The sequence below is a fragment of the Neocloeon triangulifer genome, unplaced genomic scaffold (assembly GCF_031216515.1).
Source record: "Neocloeon triangulifer isolate White Clay Creek 2 clone unplaced genomic scaffold, ASM3121651v1 ptg000010l, whole genome shotgun sequence".
Lineage (NCBI taxonomy): Eukaryota > Metazoa > Arthropoda > Insecta > Ephemeroptera > Baetidae > Neocloeon > Neocloeon triangulifer.
Genome location: NW_026775552.1, coordinates 1,356,192 through 1,372,771, shown reverse-complemented (window position 1 = coordinate 1,372,771; position 16,580 = coordinate 1,356,192). Strand labels below are relative to the sequence as shown.

Genomic DNA, 16,580 nt, shown 5'->3' with positions numbered 1-16,580 from the left:
AGGCGGTATTTTCTCACCCCCTCCCGTGAGTGTCAAATTATCTCCATCCGACCCGTGCAAAACGTCCAGCAAATTTATACATTTGTTGTTGAATTTTGGGCCGCCCTGTATTCTGTTAATTATATACATTTTTATATAAAAACATCCAGCATAAAATTTAGAACAACAGATAGAAACTTGTGCATGAATTTGTCAGGCATATTTAAATGAAATATTTGTTTATATCTGGCGTGTTGTCAACGATCCACTGCATGTAAGAGGTGACATCTGTGTAGAGTGCATATGCTGCTGGGTTGCATGAGTTAAGTAGATAACCGTCATCATCAATCACGTTTTTCAGTTTTGACAGACTGACAACGCCCCGCACAAAATATCTGTCTACATATTTGTCATAGAAAAAGAATCCTCCGCCGCTGTCTCCGATGCATGCACTTCTTTCTTCAAAATTAAAGATAATTAATGTCAATTTATTGGAAATCGTCATCAATTCAACTTACGTTCTTGGGGGACACCAGCGCAAAAGTTTTCGGTGGGGTGCATGTATTTTTGATAGAAACGCATTCCGCTGTTGTAGCAATTTTCATATGACGTCACAGGAAGCTCTGCCTTTTGGAGAATAGTGGCCTGCTTGTGCTCAGCAGTGAAACCCCATCCAACTACCTGAATTATAGACAAATGATATCAATTACAGCGGCGCCACCGCAGAGGGCACGCCTCATAGCTCCTGCCGGGCGGCATATTAAAAAAGCAAGGTAGAAATGACGCAACCTCCTAAAAGGTATGCAAAGCCCCCGTACTCTGCTGTTAAGTGGGTTGCTGTCGCTTTTAAATACTCAATTATTTTATTTATGAGCTTTGGTGTCGCTGAAATTTTGATCAAAAATTCAAAATAAATTTGACTTCACAACAAAATTTAAAAAAATCAAACTTTTCAAAATTCCAATAAGTCCTTTTGTTATGAAACGAAATAATCATCAATTCGTCAGTTTCAGTTACTATTTTTGTGTTTAAACTATATGTTGACGCTCGTCTGTCTCTACTTCCAATAGCATGGCCTCAAAATTAATTGACAAGTGGACATGCAGTGCCGGCATACGGTGTTGTGTGTTGTTTGTTCTGATAAATAATTTCTGACAAATTTTACTTTCCGGACAAATGAGAAAAAATATCTTCTGACCTTTTCCTCAGAAATGAGGGATTATTCCCAACAATACTGATGAAACATGCTGGAAACTGAATAAAGTTTGGTTCTTTTAAAGGAGACGCAGCTAGGTATGCAGATGTCCACGTATCAATAAATTTTGAGGCCATGCTATTGGAAATAGAGACAGAGCGTCAACATATAGTCTAAACACAAAAATAGTAACTGAAACTGACAAATTGATGATTATTTCGTTTCATAACAAAAGGACTTATTGGGATTTTGAAAAGTTTGATTTTTAAAATTTTTTTTGTAAAGTCAGATTTTTTTGAATTTTTGATCAAAATTTCAGTGACACCAAAGCTCATAAATAAATAAATAAAATAATTTATTAGTAATTACCAGCGACAGCAACCCACTTAACAGCGGAGTACGGCGGCATTGCATACCTTTTAGGAGGTTGCGTCATTTCTATCTTGCGCTATCTTGTTTTTTAAATATGCGTTCCTTATTTTTCAAGTCCATATGTTATATGAAGATTAAAACTGTGAAGGCAATCAATTCGCATACAACATATATCGCAGCAATTTATTCTTTTTTATATATCATAATGTCCGGATTTTGCTGATGAAATGCTATCTTACAATGCCTGTTTTGTTGACAATTTTGTCCAGATGGTAGTCGTCATTCCAAAGACAAATCAGTCTAACATAATCATTAATATTGATTTCGTTTTCACCCACAAGGAGCAAAGCGATGTCGTCTTCAAACAGCTGTGAACTATGGTTGTAGCCAGGGTGGACCAATAGATTAAGAACCTGCGAAAATTTTAATTAATTGTGATAATTTACAAAAATTATATAAAAGACCTTCCACAATTTGCCACACAATTTTTAGTTTTTGCCATCTTTCTTTCGTTTTTCAAAGTCAAAAAGAAACATATATCTGGGTGGTTTCACGATAGATTTAACTCCAATTGGCAAAATTTTTTCATGAAAGGACCCCATCCCGATTTTCACATATGTTGTTGGGGTAGATAAGACGCTGTGCTCCCTAAAATTTCACTTAAAAATTTTGGGTGCTTTTCCGGGAAATCAAATGTCCAAAAAAACAGAAAATGTTGAATATCTTTGCTTCTATGTAGAAATTAAGTATGCTCTCTTCAGTTCTAGACGTAACTTTTTATGCCCGACAACTTTTCTGTTGACAACTTTTGTGTAGGTCAAAGGTCAAGGTCACTAAATTGCAAATTTCACTTTCTAACGCAATTTTCGCAAAGATGCACCCCTCAGATATTTTTTGGGGTATAATAAAAAATGTAGCCTGAGGTGTGTAGAACAAAAACCGTGATTTTCAAAATGGGGTTATTTTTTGTTTGTGAGATATTTATAAACGAATTTAAAAAAGTACTGTTTTTTGATGCAAAAAAGCTGTTTTGGACTGGTTTTTAAAATTCATTTTTTCATTTAAAAATATCTCAAAAACAAAAAATAACCCCATTTTGAAAATCAAGGATTTTGTTCTACACACTTGGGGCTACATTTTTTCCTATACCCCTGAAAACATTTGACGGGTGCATCTTTGCGAAATTGCGTCAAAAAGTGAAATTTGCAATTTAGTGACCTTGACCTTTGACCTACACAAAAGTTGTCAACAGAAAAGTTGTCGGGCATAAAAAGTTTCGTCTAGAACTGAATAGAGCATACTTAATTTCTAAATAGAAGCAAAGATATTCAACATTTTCTGTTTCTTATCGCATTTTTTCGGAAATCTGATTTCCCGGAAAAGTACTCAAAATTTTCAAGTGAAATTTTACGGAGAGTATTTTCTCACCTAGCCCAACAACATATGTGAAAATCAAGATTGGTCATTTTTTGGCCAATTTGAGTAAAATCTATCGTGAAACCACCCATCTCTTTTGAAATGCTTAATTTTGTTGAAAAATGGGTATTGGAAAACATAGTTTCTAGAAAAAATGGAAAAATGGAACCTCTTTGCAAAAGAAAAATGAAAAAATAAAGGACAACTGACCCAAAGGCGACCTGCGGTTTGCTGGTACTTTCATAAACGTAGGACTTTGTCGTGTCCAAACTCCTTCAAATTCCTTTCTTCAAATAAATAATATTTTCAACAAATGTATGTAAACAATAAACAGTTTGGATTGGACAAATAAACAAACATATATAATAATAACAACAACTTAAACTAATTGGGAGGAATTAACAAGATATAAAAAATGAAATAGGGAATATTTAATTTACACGAAAAGAAATTGCAGGAATTAATTAATTGCCATTTATTTTTCCATTTTTCTTTGCAACGAAGTTCGCCCGGTTTCAAATTTTCATGAAATCCACCTCAAGCGTTATTATACAGTCTCTAGGGTTATATTTTCCTAAATCAAGGTCAGTACTATGCAATGTAAAAATATTAGCATAACTTTCTCAAACAGCCGTCCATTATTTTTATTTATTTAAAGATTTCTTAAAAAAAAATTGATTTTGAAATGACTTCTTTTGAGATTACGTTTTTTTCCGGATGTTTTTACACCAAAAATTAAGAATCGACTCCTGCGAGCAATTCACTGTACTCATATGCCATGCGGTGACTTTTTGGAAATTTTGCAATCCAATGATACAAACCCAAAGTTCCTGTCGCGACGTCTCTTCGTCACTAGTTTTAAGCCGGTCATGCTTTCCAAGTGTTACTTTCAGTTGAGTTGCTTCGTACAGGTTGTTCTCTTCATCAAAAAAACAATGGGCCGCTAAGGGGATGATAAAATAACAATTTTTTTTAGTTACTAAATTTAAATGGCATACCGGTGACGAGAGTTCTCTCCGAAATCAAGGTTGCCCCACAAATATCTGGCCATATTTGTGTTTCTGAGACCCTCGACACACTTGCATGCCAAGGATGCTTTCCGCGAGTCGCATCAACGCCTTTGTAAATTAATCCAACTGGTTTGGCTTCGTCGTCGTAGTCGTCGTCGTTTCTTTTACGACGGCGCAATGCCAGTCGACCACAGCCATCAAAACTTTGTCTAGTACCAAAGTCTAACACGAATTTTCAATCAAAATGCGAATTTATGATTGATTTTTAATTTGTACGGCACTTTTTTTTTTTAAAGGACACACTTTTGGCAAGCGGGTCAACCGATTTGAATAAAATTTGGCACATTGGATGCCATTAGGGTGTAGACAAATAGTTTAGAAGGATTTTTGACAATTCTTGAAATTGCCTATTTTACAGGGGTTCGAAGTTGGGGATTTTGAGAAAAGGTGTTTTCAAACATCAGAAATATCTCAGCTCCTGTTGCAGATAGCTCATGTGGTCATATGAGCAAATTTGCAGGGAATTAGACGCCCTACAACTTTGCCACAGCTACCAAGGTCATAGGTCAAAGTTCGGGGTCAACTTTTCAAACGTATTTTTAGCTTTTTCTGTACTTTTATGTATATTTTTTTGCTGTATTCATAACCCATGACTGTATCGAATGGAGAGTAAGTAAATAAATAAGCTTCAATTTTTTGATGCGCCACCAAAGTACCTAGTACATAAAAATTTTTAATTCCATTACAGCTAAATGTTGCTCTGGTTGATAGTCAACAACATTTGAAAAATTGGGGAGACTGTTTTTTTCTTTTTCGAGATATTTCACTTCTTCTTATTAGACATTTTTGCGCAACAGTAACAGGAACAAAGTTATGGGCGGTTAAATGTTAAAATGTTGGTTTGTGTAGGAAAATGATCGGAAAACCACGTTTTTTGCCATTCGACCTGAAATATCTCGAAAAAAAAATAGTCTCGCCAATTTTTAATATTGTAAATTTTTGTTGCGGAGATTTTGAGAAATATTTTCATAGAATAAGTAAACCTGCGCCAAAGAGTCGCCACTTTTAAAAATAATTATGAAAATTGCTCGCATCTTTTACATTTAACGTATCTTAATGATGTATAACAACGACTTGTTAGACTCTATTTCAGGGATAGATCAGATCCTATTGATCGCAGGTTCGGCTTAATTTCCTCAACTTAATTAACTCAGACAACTTCAAAACTAATTTCAGATCTTTCCAAGATGAAAAACAAATCAAAATCGGCAGTTTGAAATGAATTAAGGAAAAGATTTTATTTGATGAAATTTCAGTTCAAAATTATTTAATTAGAGAATAATGGAAAATTGGTAAATTAATTCAAATCATGAATATTATAAATTAGTATTGTTTGTGTAGGTAGGAATTAGGATGGGTAGGAAAATAATTGATTTTACATATTATTTGAAAATAATGGTTGAATGCACTCGGAGAAAATCACTCGAATATTACAAGTTCGATTTCTTGCACTCGGTTCGGGTTTTGTACTTGCTTAAATGATGTGAAGAGACGAGCAGAAATCTTGCAGAGAGCTGAACTGCGTTGGCTTGCAGTCAGGCTGGGGTTGCACAGGGTGCAGCGGAATGACCTCGGGAGTCAGGGTGACGGACTCCGATGAGCAGCGAGAAGTCACGCAATGGACGACGTGCACTTCGCTCCCAATTACGCCGGGACGGCTCTGCGTTGCCGGACCAGTTGATGGTGATCGAACGGCCCCGCAGGGCGCCTAGGGTGTGCGCGAAATTCGGTCAGTTTAATTTGCCTTACAAAAATCGGGGATGGAACGGTCAGAAGGCCGAACGGGTTATGTCGCTCTAAATTTGTAAAAGGGATTTTGTGGGAAATTCAACTTACGTTAGAAACTCCAACAATTCATTTGGAACCTCCAATTGACGAGAGGATTTCGGTCGCTCGCTCCTCGAGCGGCGCCGACTTTTGAGACTTGACGTCTGCAAGGCGACTGACACGAAAACCGCACGAGGCCAATGGCCTTTGCCCTTGGCACCTATGCTGCTGTTATCAGCTGGGTGGATTGCTGATTGAGAGGTGGGAGGTGTGTGTGTCGTGCTGCTCTGGAAGTGAAGCTGGTTGCATAAATGCAGGCGCTCACCGGCACACACACTCCGCTTTTCTTCCTTCTCTTTCTCTGCTTGCTGCTCTCGCAGTTACACACGGCACTCGAGTGAAATGATGATTAAAGTCACACGCAAAATAAAAGGAAGGCAGGGTGTTTTAGGGATGGATATATTTGTGTATTTCATAATTTTAATTAAATATCCCAATATTCCTTATAGATGTGCAGTGTTTATTAAGCATTCCATTCCTTGAAATTAAAATATAGAAGCAATTCTTGAGATGAATTGAAGCAACCTTTACAAAAGAAATTATATGAAAATTAGGGTGAGTGGTATTTTTATATTTGCTCTTGACTCTGTAACACGCTAAGCCGACAAAAAGTGAGATTTACACTTTAATAATTTTTTAAATGGGCCGCTGAAAGTGGCCGTTGGCCCGGATTGGGCTTTTGTGAGAGGGGCTGAATCGATAATGAAAACGAGCTCTTACGAAAGAAAAGCTTTTGTTTTTTTGCGCCATTCCACGGCAGACGCGCCGCGAAAGATGAAAGAAAGGAAAGCGAGCTTCTTTCCTAATTACTCCCTTCGTCCCACGTTTCCCGAAAATTGCGTTATTATTTTGCCCGGAGGAAAATCGCGCGCAGCTGAGCAAATATCAAGGCACAAGTGGAAATGATAATCCCTGGAATTTCCTCGCCGCGCCAAATTGGGCACTTCAGCTTTTGTTCAAATATAGGACAAAAGTGGCCGAAAATAAAATACATATTCTGGAATTTTCCAGAAATTTGTTTTTCAAAAAAGTTCAAATTTTAAAACAACTGGAAAGGAATTGTTGATCCTCTATAAAAGAATAACTTTTGATTTTCAGACAGGCTAGATCGGTGTTTCATTTAAGTTTTATGAGACTCATTTTCTTTTCAAACAGAAACCAAACACATTTATGCTTAAAATTTGATAGTATAGAGCGTAATTATACAAATAAAGAGTTGTGCAACAATTTTGTTGCTTTTAAACTTTGCGAGTGTAAAAAGCGCGTTTCAATTGAGGCTTCTTCACAATATCGGTGCGGCTGCAGCTGAGAAGGCTTGATAATTAATTCCAGTCAAAGAATCGCTCCCATATTCTTCTGTCTCTGTAAGAATTAAAGAAACGGAAAAAATGGCAATCTTCGCTAATACTTCTTTTTTCTCGCCTCGTATCGCGCGGAATTCGGTCCCTTTAAAAAATCTATTTCATACCGTAGAGCAGCAAAATCTTCCCCAAAACCTACAAAATTAGGCCATGTAAATTTTTGACAAACACACTCTCTATTAGAATAGAAAAACACACAAACTTAAACAACAATTTTAATTTACAAAACCGAGTTACAAGTCAAGTTAATATTTGATCACTTTAATTGATTAAAAAAAAAAAATAGATCTTACCAAAGTATTTTTCACTCTGATTTAACAACTTTGGAAATAAATTTGTTGATATGGCAATTTTTATTCATTTTTAAGTTGAAATCACGTTTATAATTGAACGATATAAATAGAAATATATGTAAATTTAAAATAATTTGATTGCAAAAAGCCTTTCTTTCTTGATGTTGTTTTATTTCACCTTTTGGTGGAGCCATTAATTGTCAAGATAAACAGTTTCTTGGGGTCTCCACTTAGTGGAAAGTTGGCGAGCGAGACGGAAAGTTGGACTTGCGTGTAAAGAGAAATTATTTCGTGATAAGTCCAAAGAAGGGCCAATTTATATCTCAAGTCGAAAGTTTCTTTTGGCCAAACTCGAGACAATTCGTCTCTTAATATCTGGAAAACGAATTTCTCGCTCTCATCATTTCCGCTTTTGCCAAATGCGAAATTGGTTTTCCAATATAATTTGGGCGGAAAGAAAACGGGAAACGCTTTGCGCAGCCAAACAATTTCACTTTATTAAGTGAAAGAAAGTGAGAGAAATTTCATCTCAATTCTAAATTGTGCGATTGGAAAAGCTTTGTTTGCGGGCGTTTGCATTATAAATTTCTGTAGCATTTGGATTTTACGAAGGGAGAAGAAATCAGGGCCTCATCGTCAGAAAAAGGTTTTGTTTAAGTTTTATTAACCAACTCATAAATTAGTCAACCGAGGATGCGGTATTTTTGGCCTCGGAAGTTTTAGCAAAATTCTTGCTTACTGGTGGTGCCGTTTAGTCCAACATTTTATTTTTCCTCAAATAAATGTTTTCAACAATTTGCAAGTAAACAATGTGATGTAACAATTTGGCAAATATATAAACAACAATAATAATAACTCTGGATTTCAAATCAACTCTAATTTTATGATGATTTGAATTTTAAATCGGCTTTTCCTCGACGGGTTTTGAGAGTTATTAATTTTTATTATTTTATTTTATGCTCTTGATTTAACCGAAGAAAATCAAATTTCCAGAACAAAAGTGGCTGACAAATTACAAAGAGCGGTGGTAAATCCAAAAAATATGAGGGTAACTTTTGACATTCTACTTAAAAGGAGGGCATAAATTTCTCACCGACCGTGTCTGCGTTTCTTCTGGAAGTGTGTTTCGAAACACGCGTCTTTGATTTACTCGCAAGGCCTTGCTGTGACAGTTGTTTGAAGGGAAAAAAATGAGATGGGATTCTCGAATTGATTTGGATTATCGTCTCGTTTTTATTGGAAATTAAACTTTGGTGTTCGATTCGGGACAGATACTTTTTCTCCCATGGCAGTTTCCGAACTCGCCGCTTTATATTAGGGGATCGTCAAAACCGGATTCGCCATTAGTGCGGCTGAGCCGGGCGGAAAGAAAAGAAGAGCAAAGTTGGGCGGAAAGAGCAGTTGTCAAACTCTTTGGTTTTCGACGCGTACCAAGAGAGCCTCTTTTATATTGCTCAGCCTGCAGAGATTCCATACCTTTTGAATGGGAATTGGACAAGCTCACACGAGAGAGCTTTGCGTAAAAATGAACAACATTAACAATCCTAATCAATTTTAGTTGGTATAAAATTAAAGTAATTTATAAATAGTCATTGAATCTCACTTTAACATGAATTAACTTTTACAATCTTCAAGCTAAATTAAAAGCTACTAAAAAATGAAACTTTTCCATAAATTCCTTTTAAAAGTCGAGTGAATTGGGTAAAAAAAAACTACTCAGTTTTAACATTTTGTGGTTTCGTTTAACCACACCAATCTTTAAAATTTTAAATCACATTTTTCCATTTAAATTTTCATATCAAATTGAAACATCAATGATGTGCGTGTCGTTTTCCGACCGAGCAAATCTGGGCTGTGGCTTTTCCCCCTCTTGTTCTGCTTGCGTGTTTTGTGTTTATTTGCAGTTTTTCCTCTTATTACAACCGCCTCGACCTTGTGCGGACAAGATGCAGGTGGAAAAGTACGCCAGGCTTTCAATTATCCCGTGTAATTTCTTTCAAAATTGCGCACGTGGGCTTGCCTAAATTTAGAGAAAAGGGAAATTATTTCGCGCGAAAACTCTTGAAAGGAAGTAATTAGACGCGCACGTGACTTCCATTACTCTCTGAAAGCTGGAGAGGAAAAACAAGAGACAAATGGGCTCCCCAGCAACTTTTCCTCTAAATTGAATTGCTGCCGAGACACGACCACAGTCCCGACGAAGTCGATCTGATTTAATTACTAACAATAAAACCAGACGAAGACATTTTTACTCCCATTCCGAGCATAAAAAGCGTCTGAAAAATTCCCACACTTTTCCCGAACTTTGGAAATGCAGGGTGGGGGAAGTCGAGCGTTTTTTAATTGCTGTGGAAAAGAGCTAAATGTGAAATTATTGTGATTTTTTGCGAGACGTTAATGCGAGGATAATGATGAGGTGCATCTTGTCTCTTGAGGCCGCTAATTAAGTTGAGGCGCCGAGGCGGGAGTAAAGCGATTAAACGGGAGCGCCAAATTGCCTTGTTTTGCACCCGGTGTAGTTTCAATGTTCATGATTAACCCTCTTGTGTGGAGACATTTTTCATTACGCCAATTAAAGAATCGCAACCACATTTCCTAATTGTAAGTAATGCACGGTTTTCGACAGAAAGTGCTTCTTCAAAAAAAGAGGCAAATTAAATTTAAGATTTAATCAACTACGGAAGTTAATTGTGGAGAACGCAACGATTCAAGGTGAAATTTAAAACTTCGAAATTGCTCAGTAACAAAACAAAGTCTAAAAAAGGTAAATTTTTAAGGTAAACTTGGGTCTCAATTTTTACTCAAAGAGTTGGAACTTTGTCTATAACATTTTGTTCCTTCCAAAATTATATATAGATTATATTTTATGGAAACTTTCCATAACCTTCGTTGTTTGAGCATTTAAGAATAAAGTAAAGTATAAATTCTCTCTGTCGACTTTAAATTTAGGCTAAGAAATGAGTGAGAATTTCTCTAATTTTGCTCCAATTAATCATAATAATAATTGGCTCACACCTGCGGCCTTTCTCTCTACGTTCCAGTAAAGCAGATTCCGCCGACTCATTAATTACATTTTCGTTCTTTTGTTGCTTTTTTGGTTCTTTCCCCTCCCCATTCATTGCCCAGCTCTAATCTTTTACAAGTGGCGCCACCGCAACTCATCCCCTTCTTCAGTCAACACGTATTTTTGTTTGTGTCTGGAACTATTTGCAAAACAATGAACATTTTATTCCGAATTTCACTGTGAATTCCGTGATTGCAGGAAGATGGAAAGTCCAATTCAACTCACAAAACATCGTGATTCCTCAATCTTGGTTGAGGCTCGGATTTTATCATCACAAAGGTAGGAGAAAATTAAATCATTAGATTCTGATTTTGACGTTTAATTAAAGTTGTGGCTTTTAACAACAATTTCTGCCGTGAAAAGAAAATAAAAAAGATTCTTTCAAATTTAGCTTAAACTAATTAAATATTCCTTTTAATTTAAAAATAGAAATTTTTTATTGTTATTGCGAAAAATATTTTTCAAAAACTGAGAAAACAGCAAAATCTTTGCTCGAACCCCATTAATATCTAGAGAAAAAGCTTCAAAATTAAATAAAAGAGAAGCCTGAACACTTAATTTTACGGCACAATTGCCGAGTAATTTTGTTTCGCTCTTAAAATCTTAGATCCCAGTATTTTTTAAAAACTGAGAAAAGAGCAAAATCTTTGCTCGAACCCCATTAATATCTAGAGAAAAAGCTTCAAAACTAAAATGAAGAGAAGCCTGACCACTTAATTTTACGGCACAATTGCCGATTAATTTTGCTTCGTTCTTATTAATCGTAGATCTCAGTATTTTTTAAAAACTGAGAAAAGAGCCGAGTCTTTGCTCGTACCGCATTAAAATTAATAAAATATAAAGAAAAGGCTTCAAAGTTAAATGAAAGAGAAGCCTGAACACTTAATTTTACGGCACAATTGCCGAGTAATTTTGCTTCGCTATTATGAATCCTAAATCTCAGTAAATTAATTAAAAAAATGTTTATGATTTATTTGATAAAATTAAAATTTCAAAACTCATATTGTGTACTTACATTATTGTGCTGGATTTTTATTTGTTTATTCTTTATTCGTTTAATTTAATTACTTTGGAGTTTTTCTCTGTGTAAGGCAGGGAGTCCTTTGTCAGAGCAGAAAAGCTCTAAAGTGAGTTTATTTAGCACGCACAAAGAGCAACAAAAGAATTTTTAGGTGAGGTTTAAAAGCACCCAACTTTTGCTACAACCAAGTTTATGGTTCAAGCAAACTTTTCTCTCTTTGTTTTGACTCTTAAATTAGAAGTTTGCTTGTTTGAATTTTTTTCACTATATAATTGCCGAAAGATTCATTTTTGCTAATCTCTAAATTCATTCAAGGGAGAGTTATGAATATTCACTTAAAAATTAAATAACTTCTGCATTGCATTCTTATTGTAAGAGGAACATTATTTTGTTTTCGTCACATTGGTCAAGTTCCCTTGATTTTCAACACGTAATAACATAAAGTTAATACATAGGAAATGAGTTTTCCTTTTATTTATTTTCTTTGCTTTCATTTGCAGATATAATACTTTGGAAACATATTTTTTCAACAAAGACATATTTAATTGAATAAAATCTGAAGAGGTATAATGAGAGTATTTTTCTCCGCAAATTGCGCCTCTCCTGTTGACAATTAAAGCCAAGTTCTCTTAAATGCTGGCAAAAAACAATTCAGAGTGATTCCTAGGCATTGCGTATCAAAACTGCTAAAAAAAATTAAGGACTTGTGGAGCACCCGAGCTAATTTACGGCCAACTATACAAATTCAAGTTTTTCTTTCTGAAGCTCTGGAGACAAAAGAACACATTTAAAATATAGAGTTGAAACAAACCTATTGTCCGAGTTGTGTGTAATGTTTGAATAATTTTACCATAAAATCAAACGTAATTGTATTTTTAAAAAGTCATTAAAAATGAATGCGACCTTGAATTAAAAATTGCACGCTCCCGTTCATCTCCTCAGATTTCTTTTTAAACTCGATCGCTCCAAAATTGACAATAAAAATGCTAATCGGCAACTCGCGAGCTGGGCGGGTTGCGTCACCTGTACGGCAGGCGTTCTTACCTTGCCACTTATCAACCGCGACCACCGTCCAAAGCAAAACCCTAAAGCGTGACTGCGGTCCAAAAACCTTAGATATGGAAATTTTCACTTTTTATTAATTTAATATCTTTGACCGAGAAATGTATTTTCTTAGTTTTTTTTTACATTTTCTAGAAAACAACTGAAATTTAATTGGTACTTTTATTGAATTATTTATTATTCAATGCAAAATTTAATCATTTTTAAAATTCAGATAAATAGTGAGACCACAATTTGCTATTATTATTTTCTTTTTATGAAAGTTTCTTGGAAGTAAATTTAAAATTGAATTTTGTGACTAAGGATTTTATTTAAATTGTAGTTTGTACCATTCCAATTTCAGATTCTTAATGTTCATTCTGGTAAGACATGCAGGGAATAAATAAATTCAAATCAAAGCAATTTTATCCCTTTTCTGTCGCAGAAATACAGAACAGTTTTGAAAACTATGCAAAATTTGCAATTCGGCAAAAGATTCATTTTAATTCATAGCCGCAACTTTGAAATACTTGACTGGCATCATTTCAAAGTATTCTATTTGCAAAGTATTAAATATCAAGCGTCATGGCGCAATCAGATAATTCTTTTCACCTCATCAATCTCACAGTCTGCTGTGCGAGTGAGGAACACGATGAGAGCGTTAACCAAAAACTGCACAAGACCCAAGATGAAAGAGTAACTTTTGAATATGATCCGAATTATAAAAAATACATAAACGCACTTTCAACATTTCATATTCATATGCATCCTGCACATTTGTATATTAAGAGAATAATATTTGAGATTAAAGAAGTGTCGCAATAAAAATTGGGGTCTTCTAGATTTTCTTGGTGGTTTTGGGTCGTTTAGTTGTCGGTGCTCGCGTTGTTGTTTTCTTGGGAGTGGGTTTGATTGTGGTCTTGATTGTCGTCGTCGCCCTGATGGTGGTCGTCGTGATTGGAGGCTGAGAGCCTGTTGATGTTGAAACGTAGAAGCCAGTAGATGGCATTGGTGTATTGGTCGTCGCACAACCTAATATTTTCACATTACAATGAAGCATCAAACGAAGTTAAGAAAATCACTAACCTGTTGCCATGGTTTGCTTTATCCAGGGCAGAAGGGTGGTGACTCTAGTGTAGTAGGTAGGACCGTAGACACATCCTTCCTGATTGCTCAACGAATACACACCGTACTGGACACCTTTATAAACCAGTGCTCCCCCACTGTCTCCCTATATGAATAACAGACGATATAATGCAACAATAATTAACGTAATCAGCTAACATTGCACGCAGATGTTCTGTTTGGGTGCTTCGTGCAAATAGTGGCGTTGGTTAAGTTGCCAGGATACCAACCCGCACAAGCCTGCTTCGAGATTACGGTCACGCTAGCGAACTTGAGATTGTTGCTGTATCCACCACCTAGAGTGACATTTCGATCAGTTTTTGTGTGGATTGATCAGAAGAAGAATAGAAAGCGCACTTTCCCAGGTCTGGCCGAAGCCGCTGACGTTCAGCTTGAGGCCCGTCAAGTTTTTTGTGGCGTCTGACGCCAGACGCACCGGCGAGATGTTGGCTAAGGATTGTAATTTGTAATCTTCAAGCTGCGAGAGCAAAAGATTCTGGCGAACCGGTAAAGGTGACACGAGTGGGAAGCTTGATGAGGTTGATGTCGTAGATTCTGTTCATCGTGTAACTGTACTTCGGGTGTGGGCAACCGAATCTCGAGTTGATCCGAACGGAACCGGGGTCGTTCGGGTTCAGGGTGATGAGGCCCAGGGTGATGTCGTACGAGGCCCTATGAACTCAAATTTTAGTTTCGGGTGGATTCACACGTGCGTGACTGACCCTGTGCAGAAGGCAGTCGTTAGGACGTATTGCGTCGAAATAAGGGAGCCTCCGCACAGCAAAGTTTTGTCCACATCGATCAGAGCGTGCCACGGGAACTGGCCCAGGCTGGCAAAATCGCCTCCTGTGATTTCTCTGCTGACACCAGACAATTTTGCTGATTGAACATGAAGAATGCATAAATCTTCATTCATTGAACAATTAAAGAATGACCAATGAAACTTGATCCACAGAAGAGAATTGTACGAATAATTTCCACCTTGAACCCATGGTTGAGAAAATGCCCAGGCTGGACATTGCGACCATGGCCAACCGTTGGGCCTTCAAGGAGAGATCAAAATCTTTCTTTCTCCAACCCTGGGTTCAGAGAACTTACCTATAGGTTTGTCAACCTCGGGACGATTGTCCTCAGCCACCAAGGTCCACTGAGAGGACTTGATGACCCCTTCGTCCTTTGCGCCAAGTGCCGTCTGAATTTGTTTTTTCAAACCCTGATTGAGAGGAAAGGTTTCTTCCTCACCTGCACAACCAACAGCGCCATCACGAGCGCCTTCTGAAGCATGTCTGAGCTTCAGTGTTTGTCGTCGACTGGTCAAGTTGGACAGTTTATATACTGGTCGCTTCCCTCTCCCTTTCCTTCCCGTTCCGATGGAAATAGTTCTGGAAGCGTGATTTCGCAATTAACTGCGACGAACCCAGGGAGTGATTCAAACCAAGGACTTGTCACTGTGCAAGAGAAATATATGACATTATTTATTTCACGTTCGGAGTTGTTCATTACTTCCTGCAAAGCGATTGGCACAGCGGGTCATAAATCAACATTTTTGTCCTTCCAACGAACATTTTTTTAGATGATTACACTGTACACTGTGGTCCTAGATTTTTTGCAATCAAATTTTTGAATAATATTGATTTCCTTTTTGAAACGATTTTTGCACTTTTTTTTAAAGAATTTGCATATTACTTGGCGCACTTTCCATTTCGCAGTGAAATTGTAATGTCGGAAATAATTGTTTTGCCGAGTTGCCGTCGCTGGTAGGAAGGCATGTTTCAAAACGTTCTCGTTTATGACAGAAGTCGCTTCAACATCCTCCGCGCCTACCATTCCAGCGGAAAATCATTTTGAAATTTCGAAATAATTTTCATTCCAGCGCATTCAAAAAGAAAAACACGTACATTGCTTTATTTCTTAATAAAATTAATCTCAATATTGCACAAAAAAAAATAATTTTTCACTTTTTACAGCAAAAAATAGCACTTGAAATGAATTTTTTGAACTTGGACTTTTGCATGTTATTTTGTAGACGTTTAAACAATTATTTTTTTGGCAAAATCGATATTTTCACTTCAATGTGTAAGTAAACATATTAAAACCTGCTAATTTTTTTAATTCCCTTTTCTAGAAAAATTTTTAAATTACTTAATTACTTAATATTTCCGTTTGCTTCTTTTATTATACCCGCATAAAATTACCGAAAATTGTGATGCCATCATTATTTTGTGTTGATTAGTCGCAAACTACTTTTTAAAAATTCCTCGGTTGTGTCGAGTTTCTCATCTTTTTGCTGGAGACGTGAAAACGGAATGAGAGAAACGCTTGCTCGCTCGTTGCAAATCAAATTTGCATTTGCCGCTCCAAGTTTGCTTAATCCTTCAGCACCGACTAATGAGAATCCATCAAGAAAATTGAATTCGGGCAATTCGGCGTTCCTTTGATTTGGTCCTGGGCTAAGTAATCAACGACAATGCAAATTTTGTTTCAAATTAATTAGTGAATATTCTATTAATTCTGAATTTTGAATAAGATTTCTATACAATTTGTTCTTTTCAGCTCGACTCGGCAAAATAAAAACATCCTCTCGTCGTGCGTTTATAAAATGTATGGAAAATTGTTGGGAAATATAGTCGAGTAATTAGCAATTAGCTCTTGGCGTTTCATTCGCAACACACAAGGGGCGATAATAAAGCGAGTTTCCATTTTTATTTATTTATTCGAGCCTGCCGCGGGCGCCGCCATATTTCGCGTCAATATCGCATGCAAATTGCGGCCGAACACAAAGCAAAGTTGATTGTAATCCAACAACACGTGCGCCT

General features: G+C 36.5%; 2 protein-coding genes and 1 long non-coding RNA gene across 5 annotated transcripts in view; 1 reads left to right on the top strand and 2 right to left on the bottom strand.

The window, feature by feature from the left end:
* Positions 1–16,580, top strand: part of LOC132195802 (uncharacterized) — a 77,861-nt gene that overhangs the window by 56,124 nt on the left and 5,157 nt on the right. For 2 of the 3 annotated variants that reach the window (XR_009441689.1, XR_009441688.1), the window contains exon 5: positions 10,776–10,856. The exons of the other annotated variant lie outside the window; for it this stretch is intronic. This is a non-coding gene — a long non-coding RNA (uncharacterized LOC132195802). The remainder of the gene's footprint in view (positions 1–10,775; positions 10,857–16,580) is intronic. 3 annotated transcript variants of the gene reach the window in all.
* LOC132195786 (serine protease gd-like) lies at positions 188–4,623 on the bottom strand. The gene is made up of 5 exons (XM_059617995.1): positions 4,620–4,623; positions 3,784–3,905; positions 1,786–1,959; positions 498–660; positions 188–438 (listed from the first exon to the last, which is right to left on the bottom strand). The coding sequence occupies exons 1-5, from the start codon at positions 4,621–4,623 to the stop codon at positions 203–205; spliced, it is 699 nt and encodes a 232-aa protein (XP_059473978.1). The 3' UTR covers positions 188–202.
* On the bottom strand, positions 12,004–15,353 carry LOC132195679 (brachyurin-like). Its single transcript, XM_059617839.1, has 8 exons — positions 15,007–15,353; positions 14,863–14,956; positions 14,487–14,643; positions 14,270–14,436; positions 14,122–14,214; positions 13,924–14,060; positions 13,726–13,870; positions 12,004–13,671 (listed from the first exon to the last, which is right to left on the bottom strand). Exons 1-8 carry the CDS (start codon positions 15,046–15,048, stop codon positions 13,478–13,480), a joined length of 1,029 nt encoding a protein of 342 aa, XP_059473822.1. The 5' UTR covers positions 15,049–15,353; the 3' UTR covers positions 12,004–13,477.

Coding starts and splice junctions, on each gene's coding strand:
- LOC132195679 (XM_059617839.1), bottom strand. CDS start 15,048: ATGCTTCAGAAGGCGCTCGTGATGGCGCTGTTGGTTGTGCAG. Junction 14,437..14,486: donor ACGACTGCCTTCTGCACAGG/GTCAGTCACGCA, acceptor TTGAGTTCATAG/GGCCTCGTACGACATCACCC. Junction 13,871..13,923: donor ACAGAACATCTGCGTGCAAT/GTTAGCTGATTA, acceptor TTATTCATATAG/GGAGACAGTGGGGGAGCACT.
- LOC132195786 (XM_059617995.1), bottom strand. Junction 1,960..3,783: donor CGTCGCGACAGGAACTTTGG/GTTTGTATCATT, acceptor AAATTTTCGCAG/GTTCTTAATCTATTGGTCCA. Junction 661..1,785: donor TTGTCAACAAAACAGGCATT/GTAAGATAGCAT, acceptor TCTATAATTCAG/GTAGTTGGATGGGGTTTCAC.